The 17,639-nt window shown below is 62.0% G+C and overlaps 1 protein-coding gene across 3 annotated transcripts; it reads left to right on the plus strand.

Annotated features, from left to right (window-relative positions):
• Positions 1-9,422: 9,422 nt before the first annotated feature.
• Erf (ETS2 repressor factor) lies at positions 9,423-17,277 on the plus strand. 3 transcript variants are annotated; one of them, XM_021661151.2, is made up of 4 exons: positions 9,423-9,598; positions 13,821-14,055; positions 14,351-14,466; positions 14,552-17,277. In XM_021661151.2, exons 1-4 carry the CDS (start codon positions 9,577-9,579, stop codon positions 15,814-15,816), a joined length of 1,638 nt encoding a protein of 545 aa, XP_021516826.1. In that variant the 5' UTR covers positions 9,423-9,576; the 3' UTR covers positions 15,817-17,277. The 3 variants fall into 3 exon arrangements, with proteins under 3 accessions (XP_021516826.1, XP_060222396.1, XP_021516827.1); XM_060366413.1 differs by lacking the exon at positions 9,423-9,598 and adding an exon at positions 10,782-11,689; XM_021661152.2 differs by lacking the exon at positions 9,423-9,598 and adding an exon at positions 11,702-12,468.
• The last annotated feature ends 362 nt before the right edge of the window (positions 17,278-17,639 follow it).

Genomic DNA, 17,639 nt, shown 5'->3' on the forward strand with positions numbered 1-17,639 from the left:
AGAGGTGCGGGGTGGGCGTCGCTCCGGAGGACCGCGGCCTCCCAGCGCACCCGGGCTGATCTGCCCCACGCGCCCCCGGCCTCGCCCCGCGCCCCTCGGCGCTGCCCCGGGGGCCGGAGACCGGAGTTCGCGGCGGGGAGGAGGACACGGCTGCACGGCTGGTCTCTCAGTCACCCCGCTCAGTTTTTGAGTCACGCTGACACGGCCGGAGACCGCGAACCCCACCTGCCTCCCAGGGCGGCCCCGTGAGCAAGTCTGGGCAGCCCTGCCTTAATTAGAGACGGCTGCGGGAGGCCCAGCCCGCTGCGAGCGGTGGCCACCCTTCGAGGGCCTGCGGCATGGCAGGAAGCGGGCGGACCGCGGGGCGCGGGCCGTTAAGTCCGGCCTCTCCACGGCGTCTGCTTGCGGTCCTGCCCCGGGTTCCCTTCAGGTGGACTTAATAGGATAGAAGGGAAATAACCCTTTCCCTCCTGAGTTGCTTCCGGGCAGTGCGGTAGCAAGGGTCGACTCGGACACTACGCTAACGTCGGCATTAATTGGAAAAGGGGATTCCGTGGTATATGGCTGCCCCACCTCAGCGCATGCCAAAGGTGCCAGTTGTCCACGGCACAGCGAGGCAGTCTCACGCCATCTGTAGGACGTTCCCACTGTGCACAGGGGTTAGAGGACCCGGATCTGATGCCCAGCACCCACGTGCTTTCTCACAACCTTGGGCTAACTCCGCTTCCAGGGATCCGACACCTTGTTCTGGCCTCTGCAGGCACAATAAGGCACCGAAGTGCTGACAGACACACAGAGAGGCAAAACACCCAAAATATGAACGTCCTAGCTGGTCAGTGGTGGCCCCGCGCCTCGGCCCCCAGAGGCAGGGGGACCGCTGTGGACACCCAGTCTAAAGGGAGTGAGTTCCCGGACAGCCTGGGCCGCAGAGTAAGACCCTGCCCCCAAACAAACAAAAACACTTGGCTAGCCCCTAGTGAAGGCCGTTCTGTCACCAAGGGGCTACAGCAGTTACGGAGAATTCCTAAGAGTTTGCAAGCTGGCCTCGTTCCGCTCCGTTTGGAGATGAAGAAGATGCCCGCTGGGCAGCGCCCAGTTCCCACAGTCCCCGAAAGCCTGCGATGTGGGCGCGACTCAAGCGGATGAGGGTGAAGTTGTGTCCCCACAGCAGTTCCTGTCAGGTGTGAGGATTAAACAAATGCATCCCGCCAAGGAAGCGTTCCGCCGTGCCGCAAAGGCTTTCTGCTGGAGTGTGCCAGGACACCCACCAGGGCCATCCACACTCACCCACCCACAGTGCTCGTGAAAGTTACAGCGTGCAGGCGAGCAGGCAGGCCTGGGAAGGGGAGTTCAGGAGTCCATGTGGGCCAGGCTTATTGGAGGAAGGTGTGTGCTCAGGGGCTGTGGGCTGAAACTGTAGTGAATTGACGAATTTCCGCACCCCTTGTCACTGTCACGTGGGCGTGGGCGAGGGGTGAGTCTGCAGGGGCAGGACAGGACTGGCTGGGGTTGCCTGGGGTCAAATGGCAGCTGGAATTCTGCCTCAACTGTGATATAGATATTGGGAAGGTCACTTAATTCCCCTGTGCCTTGATTTCCGCCTCTTTTAAAATGAGAATAGGTTGAGGGTGTGGCTCTGTAATAGAACCTTTGTAAACTGGGCCTGAGGTCCGGGTTCCGTTCCCGTCAAAGGGATTAAAAAAAAAAAAAAAAAAAAGATAAAAATAAAAATCTTAATGGTGGGCTGGAGAGGTGGCTCAGAGGTTAAGAGCTCTGACTGCTCTTCCAGAGGACCTGGGCTCAGTTCCCAGCATCCACATGGTGGCTCACAACTGTCTGTAACTCCAGTTGCAGGGGACCCTAGAACCTCACACAGACATACATGCAGGCAGCACACCAATGCACATGAAATAATAGTCCAATAATTTTTCATTATTTTAAATTATTATAAATATCTTGATGGCTTTGTTAGGAAGGTGGAGGGAGTTAAAGCAAGGCAAGCTAGTGCTTTCTTGCACAGCAGGATGGAGTTGCACATATTTTAAAAAGAAGGAAGGAGAGCCAGGCCCAGCTAGGTCTGTGATATCAGTACTTGGAAAGTACAAGTACAATGTTCAGGATGGTCAGGAGTTCAAATCCAGCCTTGGCTAGAGGGTAAGTTGGAGGTCAGCCAGGGCTAAAAGAGACAAGAAAACAAAAAGAGCAACTATATTCACCACAAAGGAATACTGGGGAGGCAGATGCAGGAGGATCAGGGCCTGAAAAAGCAAAAGGAGAGAGAAAAAGAAGTTAAAGGTTTAAGAAACACTATTTAGTCTGATGTTTCCGTTATGTTAGATCTCAGAGTACCACTAGTTCTCCGACCTACTTCCAGGCCCAAGGTACTTTTTTATTTAATGAGTGGGAGTGTAGCTTGGCACAGGAGCATGGACAAGGTCCTGGGTTTCACCCAGCACTACAAGATATACATAAATGTACAACAATAGAAAAGAGGGCTGGGGGGGCTGGAGAGGCGGCTCAGCGGTTAAGAGCACTGTCTGCTCTTCCAGAGGACCCGGGTTCAATTCCCAGCACCCACACTGTCTATACCACACGCACAACTGTCTATAACTCCTGTTTCAGGGGACCTGACCCCTTACCCATGCAGACAAAACACCAATGTTACATTTTAAAAAAACTTAATAAAAAATTAAAAAAAGAGGGCTAGGAAGCCAGGTGCAGTGGTGCATGCCTGTGATCCCAGCACTCAGGAGGCAGAGGCAGGCAGATCTCTGTCAGTTCGAGCCCAGCCTGGTCTACAGAGTGAGTCCAGGACAGCTAGGGCTACACAGAGACACCCTGTCTTGAAAAACCAAAAAAGAGGAAGGAAGGAAGGAAGGAAGGAAGGAAGGAAGGAAGGAAGGAAGGAAGGAGAGAGGTGAGGGCTGGGGAGAAGGCCTGTCAGGCAGAAGGGCTTGTCGCCAGGCCAGAGTCCCTAAGTTCAGTCCTGACAGTTGTCTCCTGACCTTCACTGTGTTCCCTGTCTCCAGCACGGATCTCTCTGAGTTCTAGACCAGCCAGGGCTAGGAATGAGACCTGGCTCAGCAGCCCCTAAACACCGCACCAAAAAACCACAAACAGATCAGACCAGGGACTGGAAAAGCGGCAGTTAAGAGCCCGACTATCTTCCAGAGGATCTGAGTTGGGTTCCCAGCAGGCAGCTCGCAAACACTTGTAACTTCAGTTCCGGAGATGACACCCCTTCTGCCCTCCTCGGACACCAGACACACACATGCCACACAGACGTATATACAGGCAGAACACCCATACACAAAAAATAATTTGGGTGGCAAGAGTTTTCTTGAGACAATGTCTCACTTTATAGCCCTGGCTGTCCTGGAACTTGAGCTGTAGACCAGGCTGGACTCAAAGTCACAGAGATCCACCTGCCTCTGTCTCCCAGGTGCTGAGGTTAAAGGGATAGGCCACCATGCATAATAATTCTTTTTAAAAGAACACAGACACACACACAGAGAGAGAGGGCACTAGCTAGCTAGCTGGGCACAGATGCAGAGAGAAAAAGAGAGGAAGAGAGAGAGAGGGCACTAGCTAGCTACCTGGGCACTGACACACAGAGAGAGAGGAAGAGAGAGAGAGGGAGGGCACCAGCTAGCTAGCTAGGCAAACACACACACACACACACACACACACAGAGAGGGGGGGGCGCTAGCTAGCTGAGCACACACACAGAGAGAGGAAGAGGGAGAGAGGGGGCACTAGCTAGCTAGCTGGGCTCATCCTTGAAGTCAAAGCACCTGAGACAGAGGCAGAATGGCTGTGAGACTGAGGCCTGCCTGGCCCACACAGAGTGACAGTTTCAGACAAAGCCAACAGCATCAGGACATGGGGCACAGCCACAGTCCTACTCAGTGCTCCAGAAGCCTCAGCTACATAATGAATTCAGTGGCACCTCGGACTGCAGGAGACCCTGTCAAAAAACAAAAAACAAAAAACTAAGGGTTGAAGGAAACACCAAAATACACATTTTGTTTTGATTTTTTTTCATTTTTCTTTAACAGTTGAAAATTTATTAAATTTTTATTTTTACATTGTTGTCATTTACATCCTGGCTGCAGTTTCTCCTCCCTCCTCTCCTGTTTTCTTTTTCACACAGGGTCTCACTATTCTGTCCTGCTGTCCTTGAACTAGCTAAGATCTCAAACTCAGAGATCCCTTACCTCTGCCTCCTTGTACTGGCTGGATTAGAGATATGTGGCAGCAGGCTCTGCCTGCTTTAACGCTTCTTTCTTACGTGTGCTTGTTTTACATACACGCGTGTAGGTGTACCGTGTGTGTGCATTGCTTGTGGAGGTCAGAAGGCAGCAATGAATCCCCTGGAAATGTGAACCACCATGTGGGTGCTAGGACCTGAACCAGGGTCCCCTGCAGAGACAAGTGCTCCTAACCACTGAGCTCTCTCCAGCCACTGCCTTCTCCTTGATGGTTACACAGCACCAGGCCGGCCTGGGCTCAGTGGAGAGCCTAGAGCGACTTCAGACCTGAAATCCTCCCAAGTGCTAGGACCACAGGAGGCATGAGCCCCTACCCTTCCAGAACTCCCTGTAATCCCAGCACTTGGAGGCTCCGGGAGGCAGATTACCCTGGATCTGAGGCGTGGTCTGTGCAGTGAGACCCTGTCTCAGAAACAAACAGCTTACGATGTCACCGTCTTCGGGAAGCTTGCCCATGCTCTGTGTGTGCTCTGCTGGCGGCTCCTGAGGACGGGATTCTAGGCCAAAGAAGTCTGCAGCACGACTCCACCTACCAGGCAGGGGTCACTCAGCGGCCCTGTCCTCAGTTGAGGAATGATAAACTGAGGCGGTGAACCTTCCTTTTTCCCTCACACACCCTTTAAAATTTTTCATTTATTTATTTGTTTGTTTATTGTTTTTTCGAGACAGGGTTCCTCTGTGTAGCCCTGGCTGCCCTGGACTTGCTTTGTGGACCAGGCTGGCCTGGAACTCACGGAGATCCTCCTGCCTCTGCCTCCCGAGTGCTGGGATTACAGGGGTGCCCGGCTTTATTTATTTTTAATGTGTTTGGCTTGTACGTATGTAAGTATCCCATGTGTGTTCCTGGTGTCCATGGAAGTTAGAAGATGGCAGGACAGCCAGGAATACACAGAGAAGCCACCTCAAAAAACAGAAAAGAAGAAAAAAGAAAGAAAACAACAGATGTTCTTAACCACTGAGCCATCTCTCCAGTTCTGTCCATATTCTTCCTATTACTTTATTTTCTGAAGATAAGGTCTCTCTGTATAGTTCCGACTGTCCCGGAAGTCTCTCTGTAGACTACGCTGGCCTGGTCTGCCTCCCGACTACTGGGGTTAAAGCTATGCTGCTCCTCTGCCTGGTGATGGGCTTTGTTTTTGACCTGAAATTGCATGTGTGAGGAGATGGCCTTGACCTCCTGATCCTTGGACCTCCACCTCTCAAGCATGGAGCGTGTTGCCACGGTGGTTCCTTCAGCTTTAGGGGAGGCCTCGCTGGGAATGACAGAGCACACGGCCTTAGGGGGAACCCAGTGCCTTGTGTGTAGAAGGAAGGCTGGGCCACTGTGATGCGGGAACTGAAACCCCTGGAGACCACAGCGCATGTGACTGTACAAAGGCCCAGGGAGTTTAACCGGAGCGTGAGGCGGCCATGGATCAGGGCCGTGAATGCTTTACTCACTGGAGCAGCAGCCGGTTGCGGCTCAGGGTCTACCTCACTGCCGCTGGTGGTCTGCGGGGAGGTAGCCAGGCCTGTCCAGGTAGTGTTGCACTGCTTGAGGCCAGCCAGCCATGCTGGTCACGAGGCTGTTCTGTTCCCCGGGCAGAGCTTCTGAGAGTGCTCCCACTTACATGTTACCTTATGTTACGTTACATTACATTGTTATATTATGTTATATTATGCTATCCTGCGTCTGCTCCACCACCAGGATGTGTCCTGCTGTTTGTAACCTCTCCAGCAGTGGCCTAAGCGCACTGCTATGTACAACTGCGGCACTTGTCCTGCCTGGGCTTCCCAGCTGCTCTGCTTCACAGGTGTGAGCCATCATGCCCAGCTCTTGTCCATGCCCTGACAACAGGGGATGCTATCTGTGCCAGGGTGGCGATGGAACAAAGCCTGCCAGGCCCAGGAGAGAAGGCGTCCTCGTCATTTGCAGTTATTTACACTGGTCTTCATGACAGCAGCAGCAAAGCTTTCTTTTCTCCTCCTGCCTCTCCCTCTTCTTCTTACACAGGTCTTAGCACGTAGCTCAAGCTGGCAGAGAACTTACTTCCTAGGCCAGGCTGGCCTGGAACTTGCAGAGCTCCGGTTGCCTCTTCCTGTGTGCTGGGATTAAAAGCGTGTGCCCGTTACACTAACAGGCCCTGTAGCAGGCCTTCAGTCCCAGCTCCCGGGCAGGGAGAGGTCGGTTGTGTTAGGGTCAATGTGTGTATGTGTGTGTGAAGTCCAGCCTGGTCTACAGAGTTCCAGGACAGACAGGGCTACACAGAGAAACCCTGTCTCAAAAAACATTAAAAAAGAAAAGAAAGGAAGAAAAAGAGAGAGAAGCAGAAGTTTGTACAGGCTACTAGAAGGGGGGGCTCTGACTCGCTGGAACTCAGCGGATGGGCTTGTATGGCCTCCCTGCAAGAAATGGCCTTTGGGTACTGGAGAGACAGCTCAGTGCTTAAGAGCACTGTCTGCTGTCCCAGAGGACCTGGGTTCAGTTCCTGGCAGCCCGGGAGCAGCTCACCACCGTCTGTCACTCCAGTTCCAGGTGATCCAACACCCTCACAAAATAAAGCCAGGCCTGGTGGCACATGCTTAATCAGCCAAGGCTACACATAGAAACCTTGTCTTGAAAAACCAAGAGAGAGAGAGAGAGAGAGAGAGAGAGAGAGAGAGAGAGAGATGGCCATTGATGAACAGTAGTTTTGGTGATAAGCTTCATTATCTGGTGTCTCCCCCAGTGATGGTTAGGATCACAGCTGTACCCCCTCTTAGGCAGAAGACTGAAGATGTGGTAGTTACATGGATTAGAGAAATAAGATCCATGAAAAAATTACTACAGAAGTCATAAAGCCCAGGGACGTTTTCACTCTCTGGCTCCCATTTTCTTTGCTGGGCAGTGGTATAGTACATTAATCCCAGCACTAGGGAGGCAGAGAGGATCTCTGTGAGTTTGGAGCCAGCCTGGTCTACAGAGCGAGTCTGGGACAGCCCAGCCAAGGCTACACAGAGAAACCCTGTCTCAAAAAACAAACAAAAACAAAACAAAAAAACAAAAAAGAGAAAAAAAGTATTACACTATCAGTTTTATTTGTATATTTATTTTGCTATTTAAAAGCAATTTAACTGGGTGACGCAGCCTTTGATGCCTGCACTCAGGAAGCAGAGGCAGGCGGACCTCCGTGAGTTCTGTCAGTCTGTCCTGCAAGGTGAGTTCTAGATCGGCGGGAGCTACAACCAGAGGAGGCCCTGTATTTTAAAGTGTGCGTGTGTGTGTGTGTGTGTGTGTGTGTGTGTGTGTCTGCGTGTCTGGGAAGCAGCGTTCGGACCTAAGAGCTAGGGCTGGCCGCGCTGGCTGAGGGCGCCCGCCCTTCGCTGCCAGCCGCCTTTCTACCCTGCTGCTTTGGTTTTCCTGATACAGTGTTTCATGCCACCCTTGAGGTTCCAGGCGGCCCAGGCTGGCCTTGAACTGGAGCATCCTTCTTCCTTCCGCATCATGAGATTACGGGAGGCAGCACGCCTAGCTGCGTGTAAATGATTAGTAATTGATTACCGGTCCTGACGGTTTGACAGCGCCTCTATGTCCACTGTGCATTTACATCACGAGTCTCTAACGGTAATCTCATCTTTCCGGGTCTACTGAACAGCCCCACTTTACAGATGAGGCTCAGAGAGGTGAGCTCACTTGTTTTAGGTGAGGAAGAGGAGTGTGGCCGGCTTAGGGTCGCCACTCAGGTCTGTGCGGTGAGACCCGTTTCCAGCAGTGACGTCTGCTCGGAAAACGGGAACTGTACAGATCTGGGCTTGAACCCTGAGCCAGCACTTCCTCGGCCTGGCTTCCTGGCAGATGGATTTCCCCTCTGAGAAGGGGCCTTTTATTCCTAATCTGCGGTAGGGGTTGCGACAGTCGGCCCTCGGCCGGGTTCGTAGGTATGAAGACTTCCAGACAATGCCTGGCGCAGAGCCTGGCACAGCGCGAGCGCTCAGTCAAGGCTGTTATTGTAACAATGATCATCACTGCTGGACCGCGGTGCTCCCGGAGGGCTACAATCTCCGCGGGGCGCTGCCCCGGCCGCAGGCAAGGTTACATAATTCCCAAAGGGGTGACACTTCCCGGGAGGCCCCGGTCTCCCTGAGGGGGAGGCCCCGGTCTCCCTGAGGAGGAGACCCCTCCGCAGCGCCGGGGAGCTGGCGGGGCCGAGCCAGCAGCGGGAAGTCTGGGTTTGAACCCTCAGCACCTACAGCCCGAAGCTGTGGCCTCCCTCGGCCGCCGCGTCTCTGCCTCGCCGCCTCTTTTCACGCGTCCTGCGGGCTCAGCTCGTGGGGACACAGCCTGTCCGCCCTCGGCCCCGCGGCGGGCCGCCTACCTGCATCCCCTGCCTCCGGGCTCCGCCGTCCCCCCACCCGCCGCGGCGAGCGCAAACTAGGCGCCCCCCGCCCAGGCCTTTGGCCTTAAGCCCGTCTTCCCCTCCGCTGCCCCGGAGCACACTGGCCCGGCCGTCGCCCCCCGCATCCTGCCGCCCCGCCGGAACCCCTGCGCCCGCGTGGAGGCGGGGCGCCTCCGGCCGCGCTCCCGGGACAGCTGCAGCCGGGGCCGGCCGAGCCCGGGTCGCTTCCTCCGCAGCTGGAGCGGGGCTGCCTGGCCGGGCGCGAGCGGCCGCCGCCTCCCCGCTTCCGAGGCCGGGAAGTGCTCCCCAGCCCCCCCACCCCACCCCTGGACAGCTGCCCTCCCTCCGGCCGGGCCGAGGGGGCTGGGTGCGCCGGGCCGGGCCAGGCTGCGCCCCCGGCCGCCCTCCGGGACCGGGCCCCGCCCCGCGCAGCAGAGTCGGCCCCTTCCCCACAGCAGGGTCGGCCCGTCCCCCCTCGAAAATTCCTTTCCCCCAGAAGGTCCCGAAAGAAACTCTGCGGGCGGGGGGCGGCGCGGGGGCAGCGGGGGGCGAGGGCCGCGGACCCCGGCCCCGCCGAGTAGGGGCCGCTGAGAAGGTCGTGACCCCGGGACCCCCGCCCTCCCCCCCCCGCCGCGCGGCCCCTTTAAGCCGGGAGCCGGCCGGTCCTCGGTGGCTGCGCGCCGGCGAGCGTGTGTGAGCGCGCGGGAGGGGGCGGGCGCAGCGTCTCCATGGCGACGCGGCGGTGACGTCGCCGGCCGGGGGGCGTGGGCGTCCCGGCCCCGGAGTGCGATATTAACCCGGGAGGCGGCGGCGGGGAGGGGAGAGGCTCCGAGAGGCGAGGCCGGGCGCGGCGGCGAGGGCGTCCCGACGGGCGCGGGACGGGACGGGGCAGCGCGGGCGCCGAGGAGCAGCGGCCCGAAGTCGGGGCGCCGTGCCCCCGGCCCCCCAGCATGAAGACCCCGGCGGACACAGGTGGGGGCGGGGGCAGCACGTGGGGGGACTTGTTGCCCCGGGAGACCGGGGGAAGAAACTTTGGGCGGGGGGGAAGGGGCGCGGGGGAGCCCGGCGGGTGCCCGGCTCGGGGGGACCCCGGAGCGCCGGAGACCTGTTGCTTCTCGCGGCGCGAGCCGGGGTGCCGCCCGGAGCCCCCAGCTCCGGGTCCTCTCGCAGCGGCGTGGGCGCTGCGGGCGCCGGTCCGCGCGCCCCGGCCGGGACCCGGCACCCCGGGCGCCCCCGGGGGCCGCGGCGTCCCTCCCCGCCGGCCTGTCACGTCGCGCTCCGGGGGCCGGGACGCGTGCGGGCCGGGGGGGGGGGTCGGGGCCGGGACCCGCCGGGCCCGGTTCTGCGCCGCGCGGTCCGGCCCGTGACCTTCACGGCGGCGCGCGCCCCGCGCCGGGCGAGCGGGGTCCGGGGTGGCCCGGGGCCGGGCGCGAGCGGGGGCCGCGGGACTCGGGGTCCGGGCCGCGCCGCCCCTCCCCCGTCCGTCTGCTCGCTCCCCCGCCCGCGGCGAGTCGCAAAGTTCCAAAGCGCAGCCCGAACGCTCGAAAAAGGAACTTTTTGTTTCCGACCTGAGAACGCGCGGCGTTAAGGTGGCTCGGGGGAGACCCGCGGACCCTCCTCCGGCGCGGGCGAGGCCGGGCGCCCCGGGCGGGGGGGGCGGGGGGGCGCGGGGCTCCCCGCTCGCCCGGCCCCTCCCCGGGCCTGCGCCTCTCTTTGAGCGGGGCCGTCTCTCCCTCCGCCCCTCGCCCTTCCCGGCCAAGTTGCTCCTCCTTAAGGGGCCAGCGCTCCCCTCCCCCCCCGGGCCGCCGGGCGGGGGGCGGCGGGATTAGCCCCCTCCCGCCCGGACTTTCCCCCGTCCCCTCCCCCGCCGCCCCCGGGCTCGCGCCGGCTGGACTTTGCGCGGGGGGAGGGGGCCCGCCGCCCCCTGCCCGCCTGCCCCGTCGGAATCCGGCCCGGGGCGGGGACGGGGGAGGGGGAAGGAGGCCGGGCGCCGCTGTTCAAACTTGTTTCCTTCCCCCGGCGGCGGCCGCGGCTGGGGCTGCCGTGTGCGGGTGTGTGCCCCGACCGGCCCACCCACCCCACCTCCCCGCCCGCCGGGTGGGGGCGGCTCTTAAAGGGCTCGGAGCGGGGCCCGGGCGCCGGGGGGTCGGGTCGCGGCGGGTGTGGGGCCGGGGCGCGCGGGGCCGCGGGGTCAGTCACGTGCGCCCCACTTACTCCCCGACTCCCACGGGCTCCCGGGCCGCGCGGAGGCTCACGCCGCCCCCGGGGCCGGGACCGCGGCGCCCAGACAACCCCGCCTCGCCGAGCCCGTGAGCTGCGGGCCCCAGCCTGACGGGACCTGTCGGGCCGGGCCTGGGGTCCCGGAGCCGCGCTGGCCCTCGGGGACAGGCGGGGCCGCCGCGGCCTCCGGGTCGCCTGTCGCGGGCCGCGCGGCCCGCCCCTGCATCCGAGCCTGCATCCCGGCGAGTCTGCCCCGCCGCGGCTGCTTCCCACTTCCTGTTTTCCTCCCGGCCCTGGCGCCATCGAGGTCGGCCTGGAGTGGGGGAGGTGTGGAGGCCCCCCGGGAGACAGGCGTAGCCGGTCCTCCGCCGCCACCCCTCCGATCAAGCCCCTGTGCCCCCCTGAAAAAAAGTTGAGGCGGTCACGCCAAGTTGGGCTTGTTTGCCAGAACTTGCGCCCCCACCCAGGCCCGCGCGGTCTGGGATACCCAGGTGTGCGTTTGGGGACGCGGCCATCACGGCCCTTCCTGTCTGCAGCGGCCTCTGCACCCTCTGCTCCTGGAGCCCTTCTCCCGGGCGGCCGCGAGCTCGCAGCCTCGCCGGACCCCGTGCTGCAGAGGGCCCGCAGCCTCGAGCTCTCAGGCTGCAGAGCTGCTGTTTCCGTGATTTAAGCACGTGGACCCGTACCCAACACACGCATGGTTTCCTTGCCCGTGCCTGGCTCCTGGCTCCGAGGCCTGGGGAACAGAGCCCCATTGAGACACCCTGACGTCACCCCCACTCCGTCCCCTCCCCAAAGCTGGGAACAGGCCCTCGAGTATGCTGTGTCCGATGAGGAAAGCCGGTACTAGGGTGGCGCTGGGGTGGGCCCGGCCATGAGGGGTCTCTGCCAGACGTGGCAGCCAGGGTCCAGGCCCGCGGGGGAGGGGGGCGTTTCTCAGGGAAGGAGGTTAACAAGGGGGCCTGGGACAGCTCCCAGAATGCAGGCTTGAGGCCCTCCCAGAGCCCCCACCGCCTTTCCGAGCTCCCTTTGTGTTGCATGTAGTCTCTCTCGCTCCCTCTCTTCTGCAAAGTTTATTTTTAGCCTCCTGCTCCCCCGCGCCCAGGACTGTCGCTGCACACGTTGCCTGGTTACCGGGACACGGAGGCTGGGGCTGGTGGGCTGGGAAGGGTGGCTTTAATTTTGGGGGGAGGGTGGAAGTCAGACCCCTCCACCTCCAGACTGACGTCTCAGGGGCTTCGTTCGGCCCCCCTCTCGGGACTGGGAGCCAGATTGGAGCTGGGATGGCTGTGGCGTGGAGCTTCGTGCCCTGAGGGAGCCAGGAGTGCTTTAGAGGTGGCCCCAGAGTGCATGGTGGGGTGACTTGACTACTTGGGGTTCCAAAGACCTCTGGACTGCCCGGGAGACCCTGGGCCTTGGTCCTCTGAGGCAGGACAAGGGCAATGGGGCGGCCACCTGGGTTCCCAGAAGGATGAGGCTGTGGCCGCAGGGGTTCGGAAGGTGTTGCCCTCCAGGGCCACCCCCGCTAGGCTGATGGGGCTGCGGGTGCAGGACCCTGGGCCTGGCATCCTGAACAGTTGGAAATCTGTTCCCGGAACCTGGCAGTGGCTGGCTGATCCGAGGTGGGGATTTCTGAATGGGCATATGGACTGTGTGAGGGAGAGCTGAGGTGGCCATCTCTCTTAAGTAGGCCCAGGGCGAGTGTGTGCAGGGAAGCAGTTAGCTTTTGGGAAAGGTGGTCCCTGAAGGAATGGAACTTCTGATCCCCGGCCTCCCAAGGGGAAGGAGCCTCTTTTGGATTTCAGACTAGGGTTGAGGCTTGGGGGGGGGGGCAGGGAGGCTCAGTCTTTCACAGTCTTGGTTGGTTTCTGCTTGAACTGGGCCCAAAGTGGGGGTGACCAACACCAGTTTGCCCAGTGCCTGGGACCCCGCCCGACTTCAGCCCTAGACCTTAGACTCCCTTCTGTAGTGGCACCAGGGCCCCTGATCTGCCTCCCCCCCTTCCTTGCCTTCCTCCCCTTTCCCTCCTCCCACCCCTCCATTACCGGCTGCCTAGTGCTGAATAATTGATGGTCCCTGATTACCCGGGGGTTTGGGAAATGACAGGAACCGCAGCCCCCCCCCCAGGCTGCCCACCCCCTCCAGGGACCAGAGCAGCCCTCCACCAACCTCCACCCAAGGTTAAAGCTGGGCGGCCGGCAGGTGGGCAGGGAGCAAGCTGAGGGTGAGAAGGCAGAAGCTGGCGGTGCTGGGCCTGCTGGGGCTCTGTCTGGGCCGTGCCCTCTCAGTCAGGGTCCTAAGGGTGGGCCTGGGAGGGCAGGATGGCTACAGGGTCCAGTGGGGGGGGCAGGGGGCTCCCTCAGACAGTCTGGCTTCACCCTCGAGGGAAGACAGAAGCCTCTGTGTGTGCAGGCGCTGACCTCATCGGCACAAGCCACCCCACCCGGTCTGGTCCTTTTAAGAAAAAAAAAAATCCTCTCAGTCCTGGGTGGGAGTAGGAGCTCCTATAACCTGCGGAACGGTCGTGTAAATCTAAAACGCACGTTTCTGAGGAGAGGGCCACCGCAGCTGGGGGCCCTGTTGGCGCTAAATGGAAGTGGGGTCCATGCAGGGGCTGTGTCCCCATCCCGCCGGCCACGTGTACCCTTTCCTGCCCCTCCCCCTCCCTGGCAGCCCTGCCCGCCGTCCTGGCTTGGTGCCTGGCCCCCTGGCACTGGCCCCGGGACCCGCCGCCGTTGGTTTCCTGTTTCTCCCGGTGTCGCTGGGGCAGGCTCCAGCTTCCCCCCCCTTCCAGCTCCTGTCTGGCCCCCTCACGCAGATGCTCCGTACTGTCACCCTCTGAGCTGGGTCTTCCTTGGCTTAGGGAAGAGGCCTTTCCCCGGGGATGGGAGGCTGAGGGGTGGGGCAGGGGCTGCGTGATTGGGAGCCCCCAAGTGGGCATCTTGACCCAGGCCACTCCTGTGTCCCGTCCTAGGGTTTGCCTTCCCAGATTGGGCCTACAAGCCGGAGTCGTCCCCTGGCTCGAGGCAGATCCAGCTGTGGCACTTCATCCTGGAGCTGCTGCGGAAGGAGGAGTACCAGGGCGTCATCGCCTGGCAGGGGGACTACGGGGAATTCGTCATCAAGGACCCTGATGAGGTGGCCCGCCTCTGGGGGGTCCGCAAGTGCAAGCCGCAGATGAACTATGACAAGCTGAGCCGGGCCCTGCGGTGAGGAGGGCCGTGGGCCCTGGCGGGCGTCATGACGGGTCCACGTGGTTAGAAATGGCTGGGACGTGAGGACAGGTTTGGGGGATGTGGGCTCGGTGAGGTCCTGGCCTTTCCCGTGAACTCACGGGGATCGTCGTTGGAGCCGTTAGTGTGGGCCTCGCTCTGCTTACTTGGTCTCTCGTCTGCGGCCTTGGGCTGTTGGGCACCCTCCATGGGTGACAGCCGGCCGCGTGACTGGGCGCCTGGGCCCCGCAGAGCGCGGCTTGATGGCCCGGTGGCTTTTCTGTGCCCGCAGCTACTACTACAACAAGCGCATTCTGCACAAGACCAAGGGGAAGAGGTTCACCTACAAGTTCAACTTCAACAAGCTGGTGCTGGTTAACTACCCTTTCATCGACGTGGGGCTGGCCGGTGAGTGGGGGGGGGGCCGGGCCCGAGGGAGGGGCGACCGGCCGAGGTCGGCCAGGCCGGTGCCAACTCTCGCTCCTCCCGTCAGGGGGCGCGGTGCCCCAGAGCGCCCCGCCGGTGCCGTCGGGTGGCAGCCACTTCCGGTTCCCTCCCTCCACGCCGTCCGAGGTGCTGTCGCCCACTGAGGACCCCCGCTCCCCGCCGGCCTGCTCCTCCTCGTCCTCTTCTCTGTTCTCGGCCGTGGTGGCCCGCCGCCTGGGCCGGGGCTCGGTCAGCGACTGCAGCGACGGCACGTCGGAGCTGGAGGAGCCGCTGGGCGACGACCCGCGGGCGCGGCCTCCCGGGCCCCCGGAGCTGGGCGCCTTCCGCGGGCCGCCCCTGGCGCGCCTCCCGCACGACCCCGGCGTGTTCCGCGTGTACCCGCGGCCCCGGGGCGGCCCCGAGCCCCTGAGCCCGTTCCCCGTGTCGCCGCTGGCCGGGCCCGGCTCGCTGCTGCCGCCGCAGCTGTCCCCCGCCCTGCCCATGACGCCCACGCACCTGGCCTACACGCCGTCGCCCACCCTGAGCCCCATGTTCCCCGGCGGCGGCGGCGGCGGGCCCAGCGGCTCGGGGGGCGGCTCCCACTTCTCCTTCAGCCCCGAGGACATGAAGCGGTACCTGCAGGCCCACACCCAAAGCGTCTACAACTACCACCTCAGCCCGCGCGCCTTCCTGCACTACCCGGGGCTGGTGGTGCCCCAGCCCCAGCGCCCCGACAAGTGCCCGCTGCCGCCCCTGGCCCCCGAGACGCCGCCCGTACCCTCCTCAGCCTCCTCGTCCTCCTCCTCCTCCTCGTCCCCGTTCAAGTTCAAGCTGCAGCCCCCCCCGCTGGGCCGGCGACAGCGGGCGGCCGAGAAGGCTCCGGGGGGCGCCGACAAGAGCCCGGGCGCGCTGGAGGGGGCGGGCGCGCTGGCCCCCCCGCCGCCGCCGCCCCAGATCAAGGTGGAGCCCATCTCGGAGGGCGAGTCGGAGGAGGTGGAGGTGACTGACATCAGCGACGAGGACGAGGAGGACGGGGAGGTGTTCAAGGCCCCCCGCGCGCCGCCCGCGCCCCCCAAGCCCGAGCCCGGAGAGGCGGCCGGGCCCGCGCAGTGCATGCCCCTCAAGCTGCGCTTCAAGCGGCGCTGGAGCGAGGACTGCCGCCTGGAGGGGGGCGGGGGCCTCCCCGGCGCGCCCGACGAGGAGGGCGAGGACAAGAAGGTGCGTGGCGACGCGGGCCCCGGGGAGGCCGCGGGCCCCCTCACCCCGCGCCGGGTGAGCTCAGACCTCCAGCACGCCACGGCCCAGCTCTCCCTGGAGCACCGCGATTCCTGAGAGCCGTGGGCGAGGGCTCGCGTGCCCCCAACCCCTGAGCTTTCGCTGCCTTAACCCCCTCCCCCCAAAGCCCTGGAGGTGAGGGCAGCTCTGTCTCCTCCTTTCTCCTCCCACATTTTGTATAAAACTTTTAATTTTTTCTTTTTTTTTTTTTTTTTAAACGGTAGGGTGGGTGGGGTGCCCAGCGCTGGGGGCTAATCCCCTCATCCCTGGGTTTCTGAGTTCCGGGGAAAGTGGTGGGGGGGAGGGCGGGAGGAGGGGGTCAAGGGGGGGCACCTCCATTCTGGGGATTTCTATTTGAACAGAGGCTTTGGCCTTAAAACCCAGGAACTTTTTTATTACAATCGTAGGAAGCAAAGCCTTGTCTCCCTCCCTCTTCTCTGCCTCTTCCTCCCCCTCCCGGCCCCGCTCCCACCCCAGGCCCTAACCCTGCCTTCCTTGCCCCTCGGGGGCTGCGAGTGCCTGGGTTTCTTAGACCCCACGAGGTTGCAGCAGGGGCAGGAGGGACATTTTATAAACCAAAAATTCTGCGGGGGTGGTGGAGGGAGGCAGGGGAAGGTGAGGGGTGCCGCCTGTGGGCCATAAATCTCTACAAGTGCCTGTTCCCCGCCCCGCCCCAGTACTGGTCCAGGCCCTTCCCGCCCTCCCCCGGCTGCCCCAGGTCTGGCCCGTGGGCAGGTGGGTCGGGACGGGAAAGGGGTCCCTTGAAACCAAACTGGAAGCCCCTCCCAGCCTCCCAGCTGAGCCCCAGGGTGGGCCGGAGGGCCGAGGTCAAGCCTTACTCTGTATGGGGAATGGAGGGTGGGTGGGACGCGAAGGGGCTTCTGGAGAATGTATTCAAAACAATAAAACTTTGGACCTTTGCACGTGGTAATCTGTGGAGGGCGCTGGGCGTGGCCTCAGCCCTGGCTTAGGTCTGGACAGGTCCAGACACACCTGCTCACCTCTGTGGCCGGAAGGCCTGACCTCATCTGCAGGTCAGATAGGCCACTCTCAGGTGCCGCGGGCCTCGGCTCTGATGGCTGCAGTTTCTGGCTCTCTCTAGTCTTGTATTTCCCGGACTGGCTCCCTATCGGCCGATCTGCCTCTGGGACCCTCACCACCAGCCTGTGGTGCCTGGTTCTGCACTGCTCTTCCCAGCCACACCCGTCAGGTCCCCAGAGCAGGAAGGGCGAGTATTTTAAACTGCCTCTGGGCCGCTGCGCTGCGCTGGGGAGGAGGCTGTGGGCGCCTGTAAGCCCAGCCTGGTGAGGAGGGAGGGAGGGTGTGTGAGGCTGGGCCGGGGCGAGGGGTCGCTCTGCTTCGGCGGGGGCCCGCGGCCCTAAGGTGACGCTGCGCCTGCAGAGGGCCTCATCCTCGGCACATCTGCAGGGCGGACGGGCCAGCCGGGGGCTCCCGCTCCGAGTCGGCACTCGTCCGCTCAGATACACACATTAATAAAAGCCTTTTAAGAAATCTGTATTTGTGTATGTGCGTGTCTGTGTGCCGTGCCTCGGAGGCCGGAAAGGGGCGGCGGGCGCCGCGCAAGGAAAGGAGGCTGGGAACCGACCGCGCCATCTGCAAGAGCGCCATGTGCGAATTAACCACTGAGCCATCCTTCCAGCCCCAGTGAAACTAAAGACTGCTGAGCTCTGTCCGTCCCGTCCCACGGCGAAGAGGCCCCAGCCGGCGGGCTTTGAGAGGGGCCTGTTCCACCAGAAGGTTGATCTTGGCTGACCTACTGTGTGCCAGGAATCTAAGCGTTTTAGTCCCACCTCAAGTCAGGGTGTCTCTGCGTAGCCCTGGCGGGCCGGGAACTCGGAGATCCACCTGCCTCTGCCTCC

Source organism: Meriones unguiculatus, chromosome 14 (assembly GCF_030254825.1).
Source record: "Meriones unguiculatus strain TT.TT164.6M chromosome 14, Bangor_MerUng_6.1, whole genome shotgun sequence".
NCBI classification, from domain to species: domain Eukaryota; kingdom Metazoa; phylum Chordata; class Mammalia; order Rodentia; family Muridae; genus Meriones; species Meriones unguiculatus.

Coding starts and splice junctions, on each gene's coding strand:
- Erf (XM_060366413.1), top strand. CDS start 11,665: ATGCTGTGTCCGATGAGGAAAGCCG. Junction 14,056..14,350: donor AAGCTGAGCCGGGCCCTGCG/GTGAGGAGGGCC, acceptor CTGTGCCCGCAG/CTACTACTACAACAAGCGCA. Junction 14,467..14,551: donor CATCGACGTGGGGCTGGCCG/GTGAGTGGGGGG, acceptor TCCTCCCGTCAG/GGGGCGCGGTGCCCCAGAGC.